The sequence below is a fragment of the Cynocephalus volans genome, chromosome 14 (assembly GCF_027409185.1).
Source record: "Cynocephalus volans isolate mCynVol1 chromosome 14, mCynVol1.pri, whole genome shotgun sequence".
Classification (NCBI taxonomy): Eukaryota; Metazoa; Chordata; class Mammalia; order Dermoptera; family Cynocephalidae; genus Cynocephalus; species Cynocephalus volans.
The window spans coordinates 71,053,990-71,073,875 of NC_084473.1; the positions used below are offsets into that span (position 1 = coordinate 71,053,990).

The following is a 19,886-nucleotide window of genomic DNA, read 5'->3' on the forward strand; positions in this document are numbered from 1 at the left end:
TCAAAACTCCACATTCCAACACTGAACATGTACCCTTCTCTAAACACGATTCTCCTGTGTTCATTCATTCATTCATTCTTACTTTCTTTCACTCAATATTTAATGAAGGCCTCCTATGTACCAGGCATTGTTCTAGGTATTAGAAAATAAAGGTAAGGAGAAGACCCATGTGTCCTGCTCTCTTGAGTGTCTGTTCTAGTCACAGAGGAATGACAATAAGCAAGTAAACAAATACATAAATGACCATTTCAGGTAATGATAAGTGCTCTGAAAAAAACCCAAAATGCCCAGGGGAGCTACTGCAGACAGCATGGTCATGAAAGGCCTCCTGAGGAGGAGGCATTTGAATTGTGACTTGGAAGATGACAGTGAGCCCCCTCTGCACATCTGGAAGAAGAGTGTGAGTGTTCCAGACACCCTGAGGTGGGAATGTGCTGGTCTTTGTGGCTGGAGCACGGTGAGCAAGAGTGAGAGGAATGATATGACATTGAAGAGGTGACCAACGCATTGGCCAAAGGTATCTATCCACTGCACAGTTCAGACACCCTGGGGTCATCCTTCCCTCGCCTCTCTTTCCCTCACCTCTACCCCCATATTGAAAGTTTTCAAGAATACGTTCCCTCCTCACCTACCCTGTTGCCCTGCCCTGGTTCAGTCTCTCATCAGCTGTCTCCTGGGCCTCGTCAAATCTTCTCCTTCCTCCCGCCTCTCTATTTCCTCAATTTATTATTCCTTTCTGTTCTCATTGATTTCTGCATGGACCCCAAATGCTCAATCATTTCAACTACTTTTTCAGCACACTCTCCACCCTCTTGCTATTTGACTTCCCAATAAATCCCGCCAGTCAATGTCCAAACAGGAATTCACTGGCCCAGTCCTCATCGCTGAAGGTGTGTCTGAGGGTTCCAGGTGGAGGCACTGTGATGTGGTGGGATGATGGAGGTGGGGTGCACAGTGTACTTCCAATCCAGCTAGACACAGGTGGGAATCTCAGAGTTTCCATTGTTCATGAAGGAGCTCAGTCTGAACGGACAGGGTTGTTGGCAGGACTAAGTCAGGTAATGAGAATAAAACACTTGACACAAGGCTTGGAATGTAACAGGTGCTTAACTCCCATCACCACCACCCCAGCACCGAGGCCCATGAGCCCCACTGTAGAAAACCACCCAACTGTGCAAGTGGAGGGTTTCTACCTTCAGCAGTTCTCAAGTGCAGAAACCGTCCACTCATCCTTGTCAGCGCCCTTCCCCATGTCCCTTGATGCCATTCCTAACCTTCACTCCTCTCTTCAGGCTTCTTGATCCATCTCCTACCCCACTTCACCAAGAAAATAAAGGCCTCCAGGCATGAAATCCATCAACTTCTTCTCTTCTACTCCTTCTATGTCCTTACCCCTGCTGAACAAAAGTTCTTCCTCCAGCCTAATCCCTAGTCCCACCCATCCCTCTCTGCCTCTTTCAGATCCTTATTTCACCAGCTAGCCTCTCCTTACCTGGATCTTCAGCTTCTCTCTCTCTCTACCCTTTTTCTCTTAGGCTATGAATAGTTCTTCCTATCCCAAACACCCTGCCCTAACCCTGCCAGCCTCCCAAGCTGTCTTGCTCTCCTTCTCTCTTCCTTTACCCCCAACTTCCTAAAGAGTGGTCTACACTCCACTTTCTTCTCGCCCGATTACTTCCCAACCTGCTGCAACTGGTTCATTCCCCACCACACTAGGACATTAACTAAGGCAGAGATTTCAAACCGGCAGCTGAAAGACGTGTTTAATTCAGCTCTTACAGAGCATAAAGTTTTTGAAATTATTGCTAAGATAAAGTACCATAAGTTTTCACATAAAAATCTAGATCTCTGACTCCTTGAAAATTCAGATGCTCTTTCACTGTGCCCACATTTCTGTTTGGCAACAACCAACATGAGCTGAATGATGGGTGCCTTCTTAGGTGGGCATATGCTTTTCAGTTTGCCACACTCCTCACCACTCCCTCCTGCTACCCTACTAAATTTCATTTATGCTACGCACCCTAGTTTACGATGCTCTCGTTATTTTATTGTTAAACCAATAAGTTAATAAAATCAATCAAACCAACAGCACGGTGAAGCTATGGTCTGGTTTATTTTTCTGGGACATCAATGGAGCTGCCTGCTCCCTCTGAACTGAAATGTTATTCTGGGTCTCACAACATGGTACTTTCTTGGTAATTTTCCTATCTCTTTGAAGATTCCTTTTCAATATCCTTCTCTAGCTTTTCCTGCCTGGCTAATACTTAGATCTTGGTGTTCCCCAGGATTTCTCCTTGGTCCACTTCTCTCCTCTCTTTCGACATTCTTCCTGGGCTAGCTCATGTTCTTTATGGTGTCACTCTATAAACGAGGTCACGCATGTCTCCAGGCCCTGCCTATATTGAGCATTCCAACTACCAACTGGACTACTTCATCTGGGAGTTCTGCAGCCTTGTCACATCAACCTCAACATATGCACAACAGCTCTATATCCCTTCTTTCAACATCCCAACTCTGCTCTCTTCTGTTCTGATTAATAGCACCCCTAGCTTCCCAGCCATCCAGATGAGAAATGTTGGACTCACTCCTGAAGTCTCCTTCTCTCTCACCATCCATGTCCAACTGGACATTAACTTATTTAATTTGCTCCCTGGACATATTTTGGCTGTCTCTCTTTCCCCCCACCCATTGCAACCATCTTGGTGCAGGCTCTCGATCTCCTGCTCCTGTCACTGTGGTAGCCACCCACTGCCCCCACTGCCTCTGGTTGCCCCATCCATTCCCATTTCCTACAGAGCAGCAGAGTCTGATTTTAAGACACTTCAAACATGTTCATGTGGTGGACTCCTGGGAGTCATGGTGCTCTTTGGGCAGCACCATAAAATATTTTGCACATGAGTTAGAGATGCTTTTACTAGCATTTACTAACATACTAGAAAATATTATCAATTTATCTGTATGTAGCTCAATGGACTTTCTTTATTTAAATGGGTTTTATTTCTGAATTTTTCTATTACTTTCAACTTATGTTCTTTTATTAGGTTATTGACAGCTGATACTTGCTAGCAGACACTGAAGGTTTAAGGAAATTTATAGAAAAAAACCCCAACAATTGAGAAAATAACCTTATTTTTTCTTCAAGTTGGGAGAAGACTATGACTGCTTGATTCTGAGGGGCCATACCAATTCTCCATGACATCAGAGATCAGTGACAACTTTTTTAAAATGTAGGTTTGATCATGTCACTCTCCAGGTGAAAAACCTTTAATGGTTCTCTATTGCCTAAACCTAGGGTTGGTGACAGGGCTCAAAACAGCCCTTGTGATCTGGCCCCAACCTGTCTTTCTAGGTTCCAGTGTGACCCACACCCAGCCTCTGTGGACTGCAGCTACCCTGGACCCCAGCCACATGAGACCACAAACACCGTTCTCTAAAGAGGAGGGCTTACCACACCTTGGGTGTCTGTACGCATCCCCTGAGTCTGGGATCCCCTTCCCCCTTTAAGACCAGATAAGAAGGCAAATAAACGGAAGGATCATGGAGAGATGAGACAGGGAAGAGGGCAGGAAGCCTGAACTAGCCCTGTCTGGGCATTACCTGCTCCCTGGAATAGCTGAGCCCTGGGGTCTCTGGCTGTCGGTGCTGCTTCTGGCCCCAGCCTGTTTCTGCTGTTGCCACCCTGGCCGCTGCCTCCACAGTCCTCTTCCACACACAACAAACTCACTTTTGTTTCCAGTTAAGCACCGGGGGAAGCATGAGGGGGGTGGGGGGGGAGCGGAGGAGGAATGTCTGAAAGCCTGGGGAGGTGGAGAGAGAGGGCTATATGTAGAGAATAGAGATATGGTAAGTGTGAGAGAGATTATGCAAAATCGTGTGTGTGAGAGAGAAAAACTATATGGAGAGTGAATTAAAGATACTGTGACTGTTAGAGAGATTGTGTGTGTGTGTGTGTGAGAAAGAGAAAGAGAGACAGAGACAGAGACAGTGGAGAGAGATCTCTGGTGCACTAGAGAGAGAAGGTCTCAGTGGCTGCATTGGAACCTCAAACAGGAAGCTGGGTCTCCACAGCATCAAGGGCACTGGCAGCAGATTACCTGTGAGGGGACTGGCAAAGCTGTCCCTTTACCTCCTCCCCCATGAGCCTTTCCTGCTGTGTCTCGGGGGTTGGGGAGAGCCCAGTACCTCTCCTCAGGCCCCTTTATAAAGGCAGCGATGGGATTTGCCTTGAGACTCCCCAGGGCCTCCTTAAGAGCCTTGGCCACAGGTGAGTTGGCTGGGCAGGGCCCCTGGGGGTGGAGGTGGGGTTGTTGGAGATAGGGGGTATTTGCTATGTGGTCTCACATTTCACAGCAAGCACTGCTTGGTCAGGAATGTTCCATGTAGCTGGTTTCTCTTCTTCTCCAACTTTAAACCCAAACTCCTGATCTGCTTCCTGTCCATCTACTGCTAAGACAAAGTGCCAAATGTCATCATTCAGTGGGTGTTGTCTGAGCATCCACGGACAGTAGGAATTGGTCACTTCAGAGTATGTGGTGAATGCCTAGTGGGAATTATTTTTCTCTTCTGAGAAACTTCTAATCTCCTGGGTTTGCTTCAACAAGTGCTTAGTGAGTACTTAGAATGTGCCAAGGTTGATTAAAGGTCACTGAGTGAGTGGTGGCTGCTCCAAGGAGCTACAGATTCTGAATTCACTAAGTCTTAGAGCTTGGAGGCAGCTTAGTGATGGTCGAATCCTAACCCCTCATTTCACAGATAAGAAAACTGAGACCCAGTTTACACCATAGAGGGCTCCCAGCTGCTGCCACCCCCAGGCCTCAGCATAGGTGAGCAGAGCCTGGGGGAGAGACGACATCTCCCAACATCCTCCACACCACACTGCCCTAGTGGCTGGCTCCACTGACCACATTTTCATACCCAAGTCTCAAAGATCAAGTATGCCTTTTTTAAAGCTGAGAAAACAGAAGCAGAGGGTCAGGGTCATGTGTTTAAGCCTGGGCCCCAAGCAAATGCTACCATGACATAGAGCCTAGGAGTTCCTGCCACAGTGAGCTCCTCAGCAGGGAATGGCAGTGAGGGTCTGGGCCCCGCCTGAGGGTCCCCAGCTCAACAGCTTGTGCTGCACTGTCACTGAGCAGCCACTGCAGACCACACCAAGTCATGTCCTATGGGTAGCTTCAATACCCAAAGAAAGAGTGCCAAGGATGCCAGAAGGATTCTCTCTATTAAAGTGGTGCTTTAAAAGCCCAGACCTGGTTTGAACTCCTGACTCTGCTAATTACTAGCAGTAGGTTCTTGGCAAGCCATTAAGCTCCCTGAGCCTCAGTCTCCTCATCTATAAAGTGGAAATTATCACACCTACCTCACTGGATTATGGTGGGGATTAAATGAGATAATATATATAACACGGTTGGCATAGTCCTTCTCATACACCAATCACTCAGTTAATGATGCTGCTATTATTGTCATCACTAGCAGGTGTGACACTTCTTCCCTTACTACCAGTCACCAGTCTGTCCCCTCTAAACATTCCAAGGGCTCAATGTTTTTCAGCTTCTAAACTCCCATCTACTCCCATGCTAGCCTCTACTCCACCCTCAGGCCCCTTCCCTCCTGCCCTCCTGGTGATTTAGCTTGCACATGCTGGGCTGCTGGATCAGGGCTTCTCTAACGCACTGTGGGTCCCACAGACATGCAGCACATCATAAATTAATCTACATAATGAGAAATGCTACAGGCAAGAGCCCCTGTCTTCCATAGCTAACAGTGAGAGTCCTGTACCCGACCCAGCTGTGGGAATGGATTCAATCAGCAGTTGCTGGGGGAAACATAACTCGGCAGGGACAAGCTTCAGGAAGCACACAGAATCTGTGCTTTCACCAGGTGGGAACTGACTAGTCATAGACACAAAATTACCTAGTGGAGTGCAAACTTGCAAGCATGTAGACTTCAACTCCCAGAAAAGACCCGGGAGGCATTTATGTCCAGCAGGAAGCCAGCATCAGGACATGGTTCTGTGGTCCTCAGCTCTGGGGAAGCCCTTTCAGAGATTCCTTCCCTCTTAGGCCCCACAACAAATTGCAGCACGGTCAGCTTTTCAGGGTCAGGGTCTGTCTTGTTCACATCGTGCTGCTGGCCCCTGACCCGGGGTTCACTCAGCATGGGCACTCAATAAATATTTGCCGGGTGAATGAATTTGGCTGATTAACACTCAGGAGCACATCAGCTGGGATTAGCCTCAGCAAGAACGGAGCCAAGAACAAGGAAATGGAGCTGGGGGTGGAGTGGCACAGGGAGGGCTTCTGTAGCTCAAGGCTACTGAGTGTTGGGGAACAGGAGACAGAACGTGAGGGTGCCAAAGTCATTCTTGCCAATTGTGTGAAGCGGGTCTTTGAGAGGGGACTTGGAGGCCCCAAGTCCTAGTTTTGTGAGCACTAAAGTTCTTTTTCCAGAAAGCAGTACATAAACTCCAAATGTGTTCTCTTAAGAGAGGAAGAAGAGAGAATCTTCCCATTTGTTGTGTTTATGGGACTCTCTCTTGTGAAAGGGAGCTTTGGGGATGTCTGCTCAGCCCCTCTCCCCCTCCCCAAGGATGACCCCCTAGCAGCCGTGTTTGTGTAACATATGACCTGTGCCCCAGGCTACAGTTAATTGGACCAGGAACAGGTCACTGGACACCTGACCGAAGCCTGGAAATTTTGAATTGGGTCTCTAAGTAAAACTTTCCTGACGATTTCTGGGAGACAGAGCATGTAAACTGGAAGCCGAGGGCACAGAGAGGCAGAAAAAGCTGGGCTGCAGAGAGAGAGAGAGAGAGAGAAGAATGAAGTGGACCCAGAGGAGAAGCAGTAGGAAAAGGCCATGCAGTCCCAGACAGGGACTGTGTCCACCCACTTGAGCCTGGCTGTTCTTTCTGCTTTGGGGCTGTGAGAAACTCCTTTGCTCCTATAATATGAACAATCTCTCTGTCCCTTCTCTCTCTCTCTCTTCCTTGCCCCAGCCAGCTCAAGAAGGTTTCTAGTCCTGTGATAAAATTACCTTCTTAATCTTGAGTCCCCCTCACTTGAAATTCTAGGGTATGAAGATTTTCTTCTGCATATCTTCTTGAAAACTGTGAGTATAAGAGTTATAAAAGAATGTTGAGTCACTGTAATAAGGAGAGTTAGAATCAATAAAAGAAAATGGAGTGAAGCAAAGGCAGAGCAGGCCTAAAGAGAGAAAGGAAGGTCAAGGAAATGAACCCTGGCTCTGGCCTGGATAAGAGAAGAAGCTCAGTGGGGTTGGAGGGGCTGGCAGAGACCGGCAGGTGCATGGCTAGCTCCCCAAAAGTGCTCATGGGTGGAAGGTCTTGGTGTGTTGGGAATTGGGGGACGTTTCGGTCAAAGCTAGTTGAGAAATTCTGACAGGAAATCCCTCAGCCTTTCTCCTCTGTGTCCCGCACACCACTCTGCTCCTCTGGACCTGGGAAGGGCAATGACCTCAGCATGAAATCAAGAAGGCCCTGAGCATTTGTAGACCTCTCAGAGAAGAGAGGACGAGGACACGCATCTCACTGGAGCTCCAGGGGAGGAGAATCCAACATTTCTGGAGGGCCAAAATGGTAAGAGAACTTAATTGTACTGCATCCATTATTCGTGATTTAATATGTATACAGTGTCATCACAGTCTTCAATTGGCATGTTGCCCTTGTTTTGTTTTAGTGAATACAAAGGCAGTAAAGTGAAGAAATTGCCATTTAAAACCAAAACAGACAGTTGCTGCTCCTCCCCTGTAAGCCAAGAGAGGCATCAGGAGCCTGATTCTTATCAGTGGGAAGTGGAATCTTGATCCAGCTTCCTTCCTCTTGCAGAGGCTGGTGGGGAGGGAGAAGAGAGGGAAGGAAATTTCAAAGCCTCTTTCAGTTCTTCTATGCTGCTAAATGGCTAGACTTAGAGATGGTCTTTGTGTTTAATTTAACACTTTGTGCAAAAATGGACAGGGTAGAGGACAATAAATGTGACAGATAAAGTGAGGGGAGTGAATGTTTGTGTGCTGGGGAGGGGGCAGCTGAGTAGGGGGGGCTCAAAAACTGAGAAGCAAGTGAGCAACTGAGGAGGGCAGTGAGGGTGGGGTGGGAGTTGCCAAAAATACAGAGGCCAAAACTGCAGAGAAAGGTGACCAAGGGGAAATTTCCAGCAGCCATAGGATTTTTAAGAACAGGGATATCTAATACCTTGTTTTAAAAATTGTGTATCCTTGCAACATGAAAAGCCCTCCATGGTTTCAAACCTTCCACAAAGCCTGCTGCTCACATATATGCCTTAAATGACCAATTCTGGGGACACCAAAGAAGACAGAACTCCACGCCTGAGCTGGCCTGGGGGTGAAAACAGAGAACAGATACAGAAGGTAAAACATAGCAGACCGAGAGCCCACCAGGCAGGAGCTTAGAGACAGAGTGACACTGAGACTAGAAGTTCCTAGAAATTCACATACATTTAAGGCAAAGGTATGGACCTCTTCCAGAAAATGGGCATGGAGGCTGGAGTGCACTTCAGCAAACTATCAAGAAATAAAGTTATAAAAACTTTATATTTATTACAACTTTCATTGGTTCACTTGCAAACTCAGGTTTTCAACCTGAGTTTCCCCTTAAGGTCTCAAGGTCACTAATTCAGGATTCTCTTCTAATAGGGTTTTTTGTTTGTGTTTTGTTTTTGTTTTTAGAAGAATAGCCGCTTGTGGCTGGGGAGGGAATGTTGTGTATGTTGATAATTCCAGGAGATCCAGGTTTTAAGTCATCATGCAGTCTTCCTTGGGGAATTTTAAAATTTGCCTTTCACTCCACAGATGAGAAGACTGAGATTCTAAGGTCTACACACCCAGGATGGTCTTGGCCGATCTTGTTTCTCTTGTATCTTAGCTCCAGTTCTAATTTGTTGTCTAGAAAAGCGGAAGTGCAACCATATTTCTAAAGCTGCTTCTAATCCTCTCGCTCCTAAGGGCCTCTCAAGAGGTTCTCAGAGCCAGAAAATGCATTTTTTTCCCAGGGTAGAAAGCATGGTTTTTACGGATTCTCACCACAGATTCATTATTCTATTCACCATATGTGTTCTGCTTGTGTCAAAATTGATTGGCTGCTAAGTATTGACTTCCTAAATTATACTCATATGGCAGGAAGGGGTGGTGAGGATAGAGAGAATAAACAAAACAACTGGTATGACATATTGTTCCCTATCTACTTAACCCTTTCACCATAAGGCAATTTGGCTACTTGGAAGGACTCTCAACCTGTGTCCAATCTGAAGACTTACCAATGATGTCTTAACAAAGGAAAGCAGCATGGTAAAAGGGCATGCATAGACTTTGGAGTCAACAGATCTGTTTTCATTTCCCAGCTTTACTGATTACCAGCTGCATCATGTTATATCTCTTTGAGCCTTAGTTTCCCAACCTGAAGATGGGGGTAATAATATCTCCCTTTTAGTGTTGGTTGGAGATTAATTGAGAAGATGTATACTTCCTGATTTCAAACTATATTACAAAGCTATAGTAGTCAAAACAGTATAGTACAGACACCTAGACCAAAGGAGCAGAATAGAAAGCTCAGAAATAAATGCACATGTACATTGTCAACTAATATTTGATAAGGGTGGCAAGAACACAAAATGGGGAAAGGTTAGTCTCTTCAATAAACAGAGTTGGGAAAACTGGATTACACATGAAAAAGAATAAACTTGGACCCCTATCTTACACCACTCACAAAAACTAACTCAAAATGGATTAAAGACTTAAATGCAAGACCTGAAACCATAAAACTTCTAAAAGCAAACAGAGAAAAATCTCCTTGATATTGGTCTTGGCAATGATTTTTTGGATATGACACCAAAAGCACAGGCAACAAAAGGAAAAATAAACTAGTGAGACAACGTGAAACTAAAATGCTTCTGCATGCGTAAGGAAACAATCAACAAAGTGAAAAGGCAACCTGCAGTATGGGAGAAAATATCTGCAAACCATATATCTGATTAGGGGTTAATATCCCCAGGTGCGAGAAGTTTTCTCTAAGGGGCTCTGAGACGATCCAGAGAACAACTCTGATGCAAGGGGCTGATCTCCATGCACAGGGCATGGAGCCAGCATGAGAACTGGGGGCCTAGGCTGTATCTTTCCTGCCCCTGACGTGCTGGGGGATTGAGGACCAGCAGTTGCCTGGGCCTCAACTGGAATGAGAGCAGAGATGTCACAGGGTTCTCTAGGTTCAAGGAAGCATCACATTTCTTTAGGACAGTGGATCTTTACCCAGGTACACTGTGGAACCTAAAAGAAAAGTACAGATGCCCAAGCCCCATTTTATACCTGTGCCAGGCAGCTGTCCTTTGTATTTCAAAACTATCATGATGGCTAGGAGCCCTAGAGTGCTTATTAAAGCCACCCTCATGGGTTGCTCTGAAAGGAATCAAAGTGAGTTACTTGGCATTTGCTTCAACTTTATAATTATGATGGTTAATACTATACATTTAGTTAAAATTATAATGAACTATCATTCATAGAGTACTTTACAGGTACAAAGCCCCTTCACATACATTGTTTTGTTGGATTCTTGCCTTTATTCTGTGAGGCAGGAACTGAGGGGGTCTCCTCTCAATCCGTCATCTACACACCTACCACATCTAGCCACCCACCCAGCTCAGGCCCCCAACATTCTGCAGTATCCTCTTCTCTTCCAAAGCGAAGGTTCCCACTTGGGCTATCTGGCCAGGCCAACTGATCCCCTTGCCTAGGCTCACTGGATGGGTTTACAGAATAGACAGGACACTCAGAAAGTAAAAACACACATGGTTAGTGCCCTACAGCAAAGAAAAATGGGTGAATCAGGCAATTATCCTGATGATGCTGGTTAAATGATTCTTGCATTTTTATTTTCTCTTGTGCAGGGCATTGGCACTGACTGTATGTTGTAGCAGAAGCAGGGTTTATATTTGCATCCCAGTGGCCTTCAAGCTATGATGCAGGGTGACTAGACAATTCTGTGCCATTCCTTTAAGCTCAAGCAAGGAGCGAAGGTGGAGGTAATGTGAAAAGGAATTCAGTTTATAGTCCTGTTATTGGTTCTTAGGGCAACGGCCATGTGGCCCCTAGGAATTTGAAAATGAGAGAAATAATTCTGAGAATTAAACCATGAAATCAACACAGAATGGATCAGAGTGGAGGTCCCAAAGTTGCCAGAGAGAGGCAGAGAGCTTCAGCCTGTCGGAAACTGTCCATGAGCAAGGAGCTGCTTGACGATGGAAACATAGAGCCTGCATGGCCCACATTCTCCAGAGAATCCCCCCTGCCCTGCTGTGCCCCATCTGGACCCACCAGCAGGATGGCTCCCCAGAATGTGCCCCTCAAGGAACTCACGAGTCCTGCTGATAAGACCCACGCTGCTATCCTGGCTGAGTGCCCTGTTCCCTGGTCCAGTCAATTCCTGCTGTGGCTTTTCTGGCCGCAGGCCCCAGTGGACTTTTTGCAGGCCTGAAAGATGTCCTTTCTGGTCACCTTTTCTTTGAAGGTAACTGGGGACTGGAAGCCCGATGTGGATGGAAGGGCAGTCTGTGGGCACAGCACAAAAGAGCGGGGAGGCAGAGTTACTGAAAATTGTCATTTCTCTGTAATATCGACCAGTTAAAAAGAGATTGGCACACGGAAGCAAAATGGAAGACATGGGGTGCCTGGTTAGGGCCACTGCCCCGAGGCTTGGGTTTGACAGAATTCCATTTAATTCCATTCAATTCCATTGAACCAACTCAATGGTTGCTGGAAGGGATACTCTCGGTGCTATAATTAGAATTCTATTAGAATGAGCAGAACTCCAATCTCCCCACTCTAGCTTGTCCAGAAAAGTGATTACCAGATGTAGTTTACAACACACGGTTCAGCAAAGAGTCCCTCAGTGGGTCACAGCTGCCTTAAGTTGGTCAACAATTTTTAAATTAATAGTTTTTTTTAGCACAATTTTAGATTTACAGAATAATTAAGCAGACAGTACATAGAGTTCCATGTACCTACCCGCTTCCTACCCCCACCACCACCCCCAAGTTTCCCCTATTATTAACATCTTGCATTAGTGTGGTACATTTATTACAATTAATGAACCAATACTGATACATTATTATTAACTATAGTCTATAGTTTACATTAAGGTTTTTTTTTTTTTTTTTTTTTTGTCGTTTTTTCGTGACCGGCACTCAGCCAGTGAGTGCACTGGTCAGTCCTATATAGGATCCGAACCCGCGGCGGGAGCGTCGCCGCGCTGCCAGCGCAGCACTCTACCAAGTGCGCCACGGGCTCGGCCCTACATTAAGGTTCACTCTTCCTGTTGTATAGATACTTCTATGGGTTTTGGCAAATACATAATGATATGTATCTACTATTATACTATTACCTACTGTATCATATAGAATATTTCACTACCCTAAAAATCTTCCGTTTTACCCATTCATCCCTCTCCTCCCTCCGCACAACCCCTTTTTTATTATCTCTATAATTTTGCCTTTTTCAGAATGTCATGTAGTTGGAATCATACAGTATGCAGCCTTTTCACACTGGCTCCTTCAGTTAGCAATATGCACTTAAGTTTCCTCTGTATGTTTTCTTGGTTTGATGGCTCATTTCTTTCTATCTCTGAATAATATTCCATTGTACGAATGTATCATAGTTTGCTTATCCACTCACTTATTGAAGGACATCTTGGTGGCTTCCAGTGTTTGGTGATTACGAATAAAGCAGGTACGAACATTCATCTACAGGCTTCTATGTGGACATAATTTTCAACTCAATTGGGTGAATATCTAGAAGCATGATTGCTGATTTGCATGGTAAGAATTGTCTTCCAAACTGTCTTCACGTGGGTGTACCATTTGCATTCCCACCAGCAATGGAAGAACATTCCCGTTGCTCTGTATGCTCACCAGCATTTCGTATTGTCAGTTTTCTGGGTTTTAGCCATTCTAATAGGTTTAATCTTGTTGTTGGTTTAATTTGCAATTCCCTAATAACATATGACATTGAACATCTTTTCATATGCTTATTTGCCGTCTGCACTTCTTCTTCAGTAAGGTGTGTGTTCAGATCTTTTTCCAATTTTTAATTTGGTCATTTCCTTATTGTTGAATTTTAAGATTTCTTTGTATATTTTTAGATGCATGTCATCTATCAAGTATATCTTTTGCAAATATCTTCTCCTACTCTGTGGCTTTTCTTTTCATTCTTTTAACAGTGTCTTGCACAGAACAATTTTTAATCTTAATAGAGTCCAACTTATCCATTTTACCCTTTCGTGGATTATGCTTTTGTTTTTGTATCTAAAAACTCATTGCCAAACCTAAGGCCACCTAGATTTTCTCCTATGTTATCTTCTAGAAGTTTTATAGTTTTGTATTTTATATTGAGGTTTAAAATCCACCTTGCATTTTTTTTTTTTTTTTTAAGATGACCAGTAAGGGGATCTTAACCCTTGGCTTGGGGTTGTCAGCACCACGCTCAGCCAGTGAGTGAACCGGCCATCCCTAATTAGGATCTGAACCCACGGCCTTGGTGTTATCAGCACACTCTCTCCCGAGTGAGCCACAGGCTGGCCCCCACCTTGCATTCTTTGTTTGTTTGTTTGTTTTTGTTTTTCATACCCTGGGACTCAACCTCAGCTGCTTGGGATTATTTTCTGACTCTATTTCTTTTTCTTTCTTTTTTTTTTTTAATGTTTAAAAAAATTTTTTTTACTCTATTTCTTAAAATCAACACTTTGACAAGTAAAGCGGGTTGGAGGATAGGAGCAGGACTCCATCACCACATTCTTTCCCCTCTCAGAATCTTCACATTGCTGTTCCCTTGGCTGTGAACATGTTTCCCACAACTGACTTTGTCCTTCATGTCTCAGTTTACATTTCTATCCCTCCCCTTCATTTTCTCTCAGCCCTGTCAAAGGACAAAATTACAACAAATTTAGTTAAAGATCTCAATTGGCTTTATTGTGATTCTTGAGTTGGGCAACAATCATTCCATAAAATAAAATGTGTTCCCTTAAGATCCACTTTCAGTTAATTTTTGTGAAAGGTGTTAAGGACTATGTCTAGATTCCTGTTTTTACATATGGATGTCCAGTCATTGCAGCACTATTTGCTAACACTATCCTTCCTCCATTAAGTTGCCTTTTCTTCTTTGTCAGAGATTAGTTGATTACATTTGTGTGGTCCATTTCTGGGCTCTCTTTTCTGTTCCATTGAACAATTTGTCTAGTCTTCTGTCAACACCATGCTGTCTTTACTGTAGCTTTTATAGTAAGTCTTGAAGTTGGATAGTGTCAGTTCTCTAACTTTGTTCTTCTTCAGTATTGTGTTGGCTATTCTGGATCTTTTGCCTTTCCCTATAAACTTTGGAATCAATTTGTCAGCATACAAAAAATGACTTGCTGAGATTTTGATTGGGATTGTATTGAATTTATAGATCAAGTTGGGGAGAACTGACACCTTAACAATGTAGAATATTCCTATTCATAAACATGGAGTATCTCTTCATTTACTTAGATCTTTGATTTCTTTCATGAATTTTATAGTTTTCCTCATATATATCCTGTATATATTTTGTTAGATTTATGTCTAAGCTTGTTTTTTGTTGTTGTTGTTGGGTTTTTTTCTTCTTCTTCTTTTTTTTTTTTTTTTTTTTGTGCTAATGCAAATGGTATTGTGTTTTCAGTTTCAATTTCCAATTGCTGGTATATAGGAAAGCAATTGACTTTTGTATATTAACCTTATATCCTGCAACCTTGTTATGATCACTTATTAGTTTTAGGAGTTTTTTCATAAATTCTTTGGGATTTTTTATATAGACATTCATATCATCTGTGAACAAAGACAGTTTTATTTCCTCCTTCCCAATCTGAATACATTTTATTTCATTTTCTTATCTGATTGCATTAGCTAGAATTTCCAGTATGATATTGAAAAAGGGTGGTGAAAGAGGATATCCTCACCTTGTTCCTCATCTTAGTGGGAAAGATTCAAGTTTCTCACCATGGAGTATGGTGTTAGCTATAGGGTTTTTGTAGATTTTTTTTTATCAGGTTGGGGAAGTTCCCCTCTATTCCTAGGTTACTGAGAGTTTTTATTATGAATAGGTGTTGGATTTTGTCAAATGCTTTGTCTGCATCTATTGAAATTATCATGTGATTTTTCATCTCTAGCCTGTCTATGTGATGGATTACATTAATTGAGTTTTGAATACTGAACCCGTCTTGCATACCTGGGATAAATCTCACTGGGTCATGGTGTATAATTCTTTTTACACATTATTGGATTTGATTTGCTAATATTTTGTTGAGAATTTTTGCATCTATGTTCATGAGAGATATTGATCTGTAGTTTTCTTTTCTTGTAATGTCTTTATCTGGTTTTGGTATTGGGTTAATGCTGCCCTCACAGAATGAGTTAGGAAGTATTCCCTCTGCTTTTATTTTCTGAAAGAGATTGTGCAGAATTGGTAAAATTTCTTCCTTAAATGTTTGGTAGAATTCACTAGCGTAAACCATCAAGGCCTGGTGCTTTCTTTGTAGGAAAGGTGTTAATTATTACTATTATCTATTATTTACTAGTAAGAATATGCCTGTTCAGATTATCCATTTCACCTGTGTGAATTTTGGTAGTCTGTGTCTTTTAAAAATTAGTCCATTTCATCTAAGGTATAAAATTGACGTACACAGAGTGTGTTCATAATATTCCTTTATTATCTTTTAATGTCCATGGGATCAATAGCGATGATTCCTCTTTCATTTCTGATGTTAGTAATGTATGTCTTTTCTTTCTTTTTACTTGGTTAGCCTGGCTAGAGGTTCACCCATTTTACTAATCTTTTCAAAGAACTAGCTTCAGTTTCATTTATTTTCTCTATTGTTTTCTGTTTCCAATTTCACTGATTTCTAATTTTCTGCTCTAATTTTTATTTCTTTTTTCTTTCTTGCTTTAGAATTATTTTGCAATTCTTTCTCTTGTTTCCTAAGATGGAAGCTTAGATTGTTGATTTTGGATTTTATTTTCTGATATGTGCATTCAATGTTACAAATTTCCCTCTACGTATTGCTTTTGCTACATCCCACAAATTTTGATAAGCTGAATTTTCATTATCATTTAGTCCAAGATATTTTAAAATTTCTCTTAAAACTTCTTCCTGAATTCATGTGTTATTTAGAAGTGTATTGTTTAATCTCCAAATAATTTGGAATTTTCCAGCTATCTTTCTATTATTGATTTCTAGTTTAATTCCAATGTGGTGTGAGAGCATACTTTATATGACCTCTATTCTTTTAAACTTTTTCTATTCTTTTAAATGTTCAGATGTGCCCAGAATATGGTCTATCTTGGCGAACATTCCATATGAGCTTGAGAAAGATGTGCATTCTACTGTTGTTGGATAAATTATTCTATAAATATCATCTAAATCCAGTTGATCAATGATGCTGCATAGTTCGACTATATTTTTACTTTTTTTTTTCCTGCCTGCTGGCCCTGTTGATTTCTGATAGAGGGGTGTTAAAGTTTACAACTCCAATAGTTGATTTGCCTATTTTTCTTGCAGTTCTATCAGTTTTTGCCTCGTGTATTTTGATGCTCTGCTGTTTGGTGCATACATGCTAAAAATTGTTTTCCTGGAGAGTTGACTCCTTTACTATTATGTAATGCTCTTCTTTACCCCTGTTAAAAAGATTTTCTTTGCTCTGAAGTCTGCTTTGTCTGAAATTAAGGTAGCTATTCCTGCTGTCTTTTGATTAGTGTTAGCACAGTATATCTTTCTCCATCCTTTTACCTTTAATCTATCTGTGTCTTTACATTTAATGTGAGTTGCTTGTCATACAGTTGGGTCTTGTTTTTTGATCCATTCTGACACCTCTTTGAATTGATAATGTTTACACCATTCATATTTAAGGTGAACACTGATATAGTTGGATTAATATCTACTATAAATTGCAACTGTTTTATGTTCATTGCACTTGTTCTTTGTTGTTGTTTTTTTTTAATCCTTCCCCTTTTTTTAATGCCTCCTCTGGTTTTAACTGAGCATCTTATATGATACTTACATGATTTCTCTCCTCTCTCAGCATGTCAATTATACCTCTTAAAAAAATTCTAGTGGTTGCCCTAGAGTTTGCAATATACATTTGCAATTAACCTAAGTTCATTTTCAAATAACACTATATTGTTTCTTGGGTAGTGCAGGTATCTTATAACAGAGTATCCCCAACTTCTCCCTTCCACCCCTTATAACATTGCTTCCATTTATCTCATTTGTCCACATGCTATAATTACTCAATACATTTTTGCTGTTACTTTGCATGAACAGTTATCTACTAAATTAGATAGGAATAAGAAGAATAAAGATTTTACTTCACCTTTATTTATTCCTTCTCTTATGCTCTTCTTTTCTTTATGTACATCTGACTTTCTGACCTATATCATTTTCCTTCTCTCTAAGGAACTTCTTTTAACATTTCTTGTAAGGCAGGTCTACTGGCAACAAATTCCCTCAGTTCTCATTTGTTAGAGAAATTCTTTATTTCTCCTTCGCTTTTGAAAGATAATTTTACTGGATACAAAATTCTAGGTTGGTGGCTTTTTTCTTTCAGTCCTTTAAATATTTCACTCCGCTATCTTCTTGCTTGCTTCTTACTCAGGCTGGTGCATTTCGAGGCACTGGGGAGTCAGTGTCCAAATCTCAGAGCCCCAGCTCACCTCACCTCATCCCACTGCATGCTCTTCTGGATCCTGAGTCTTTCTTGGGTGTAGTGAGGATTAAGAATGTGAAGTAGAGTGTTTATGAAGTGCAGCCTTGCTTCCTAGGGGACTACATCACAATGACTGGTGCTCCTCCTTCCTCCTCTCCCCTCCCACAAGCATGGTGGGACTTTGCTGCCCTACACTCCACCCCTTGAGCAAGCTGTAATACAAGGTAATCCATGAACATCGCATTTAAAGGTGAGTAGTTCTACTCTAAGGGCTTAGCATACTTGGGTCTTCCAATGATGAGTTTCTATTCTTCACCCTTGAGGCCAGAAACAGAAATGAGAAGCAGCAGGTATATCAGAAAGGACCCTACCCAAGGAACAACTGTCTTGGGTACTCCCTGGCTTGTCCTTTACTTACTCTGTGGCCATCCTGCCTCTCTAGCACTCAGTGTCCTCATCTTTAATATGGAGACGATAGTACTTTCTCTACTTGCTAGGCAAGGCTTTTGAGAAGATAGAATGGGATCATGTATGGAAACATGATTATGGAAATTGTAAGGCCATGCACACAGAGTATCCTTATTGCAGAACTCAGAGAGATGGCTGTCAGGGAAATACTTCACCTTCTGCCCTGGGTCTAAACTGTCCCATTGTTTCCTGGCTTCTATCATAATCATCACAGTGTGGCTATTTAGCTGATGAACTGGGGGTAAGTGGTTTGCCTTCCCGTAAGCCCAAATCCTCCTTCCTGGCTCTGCAGGGCCCCTCCTCTCACTGTGAGCATCTCACAGAGTTTGGCTCAGTACACATGCCAAGCTCTCCCAGGAACTGCTCGCTGCATTCCTCCTGATCTATTGACAGCTGAAGAGTGGCTCTACACATTCCACAGCTCAGCGAGTGTCTAGCTGGATAGAGAGGTTAGTGTGTCCCTCCAAGTGAAGTGGGGTAATGGTGGGGGCAGCAGCCAGTCTGCCTCTTCATAAGTTCTGTGGCTTCTCTGTAGAGTATAGGAGACTTAGGGCCACTGAGTCAGCAATTCTGGAGCAACAGAAATAACCCCCTCAACACCCTCTTACACTGATTTTAACTGAGCTGTCATTTTCAGAATCTATAAAAGGTTGATATTTGGCATTTATTATGTAGATCTTGTAAATTAGATGTGTTTAATTTTGTGCCAGAGAAGCTATGCTCTAATCCACACAGGCAAGGTCGCCGTTTCCGGTCTCCAGCCTGGCCACGTGGTTGCTTTAGGATATGGTGAAGGCTGGTCCCACCAGCATCGAGGAGGTACAGGGTGAGTCAGGGAAAGGGACCAACTATCCAGATTCTCCAGCTGGAAGGGCTATTATATGGACACCCAAGGAATTCTCAGTCCCTCCTGGGATTTGCATCAAGTTCTCAAAATGACCTTACCTTTCTGATCTGGACATCTCCTCCCGTAGTTAGTGGGGTCCAGCTTTCCTACTCCAGCCTTCTCCTCCTCCCCCTTCATGACTATAAAGTAAAAGATGAACACAGCCTCAAAATGTATATGTTTAAAAGGGCAGAATTTCAAGGAGAAATGGTCAAATTCACAATCATAGCAGGAGACGTTAATACAGATGAAAAAAATTACGACAAAAGAACATATAAACAAATTGGAGAAATACACACACATATAATACACACAACAAATAGAGAGCACTCCTTTATAAAAAATTACAAATGGAACACTTACAAAGAGAGCACAAATGCTATGTCACAGAAAAACTTCCAAAAATTTATCATACATCTATAATTTGTATATTTAAACCAAATTTCCATTGTGGTTTTCCTATTAAACCCATCATTAGAAACATATATATATATATATATATATATATATATTTACTTACTTATTTATTTATTTATTTATATGTACTATAAATATATATAATAATTTCTAATGATGGGTTTAATAGGAAAACCACAATGGAAACTATTAAATATTTAGAATTCGACATTTACAACTACTACATATTGAAACTTGTGGGATACAGCATACTTAGGGGGAACAAGAAAGGAAGGAAGGAAAAAAAGAAGGAAAGAAGGAAGGAAGGAAGGAAGAAAATAAACATAAGTATTCGAATAAAAAAGCTAGAAAAAGAATAAGAGAGAAAACCCAAAGAAAGTAGAA

At 42.3% G+C, this 19,886-nt stretch overlaps 1 protein-coding gene across 1 annotated transcript in view; it reads right to left on the reverse strand.

Annotated features, from left to right (window-relative positions):
• Window positions 1-19,886, reverse strand: part of SLC4A5 (solute carrier family 4 member 5) — a 102,705-nt gene that overhangs the window by 64,940 nt on the left and 17,879 nt on the right. The window contains exons 2-3 of the mRNA XM_063078607.1: window positions 19,145-19,225; window positions 11,383-11,574 (exon numbers count right to left, since the gene is read on the reverse strand). Of these exons, the coding sequence (XP_062934677.1) occupies window positions 11,383-11,574; window positions 19,145-19,223 (271 nt within the window). The 5' untranslated portion in view covers window positions 19,224-19,225. The remainder of the gene's footprint in view (window positions 1-11,382; window positions 11,575-19,144; window positions 19,226-19,886) is intronic.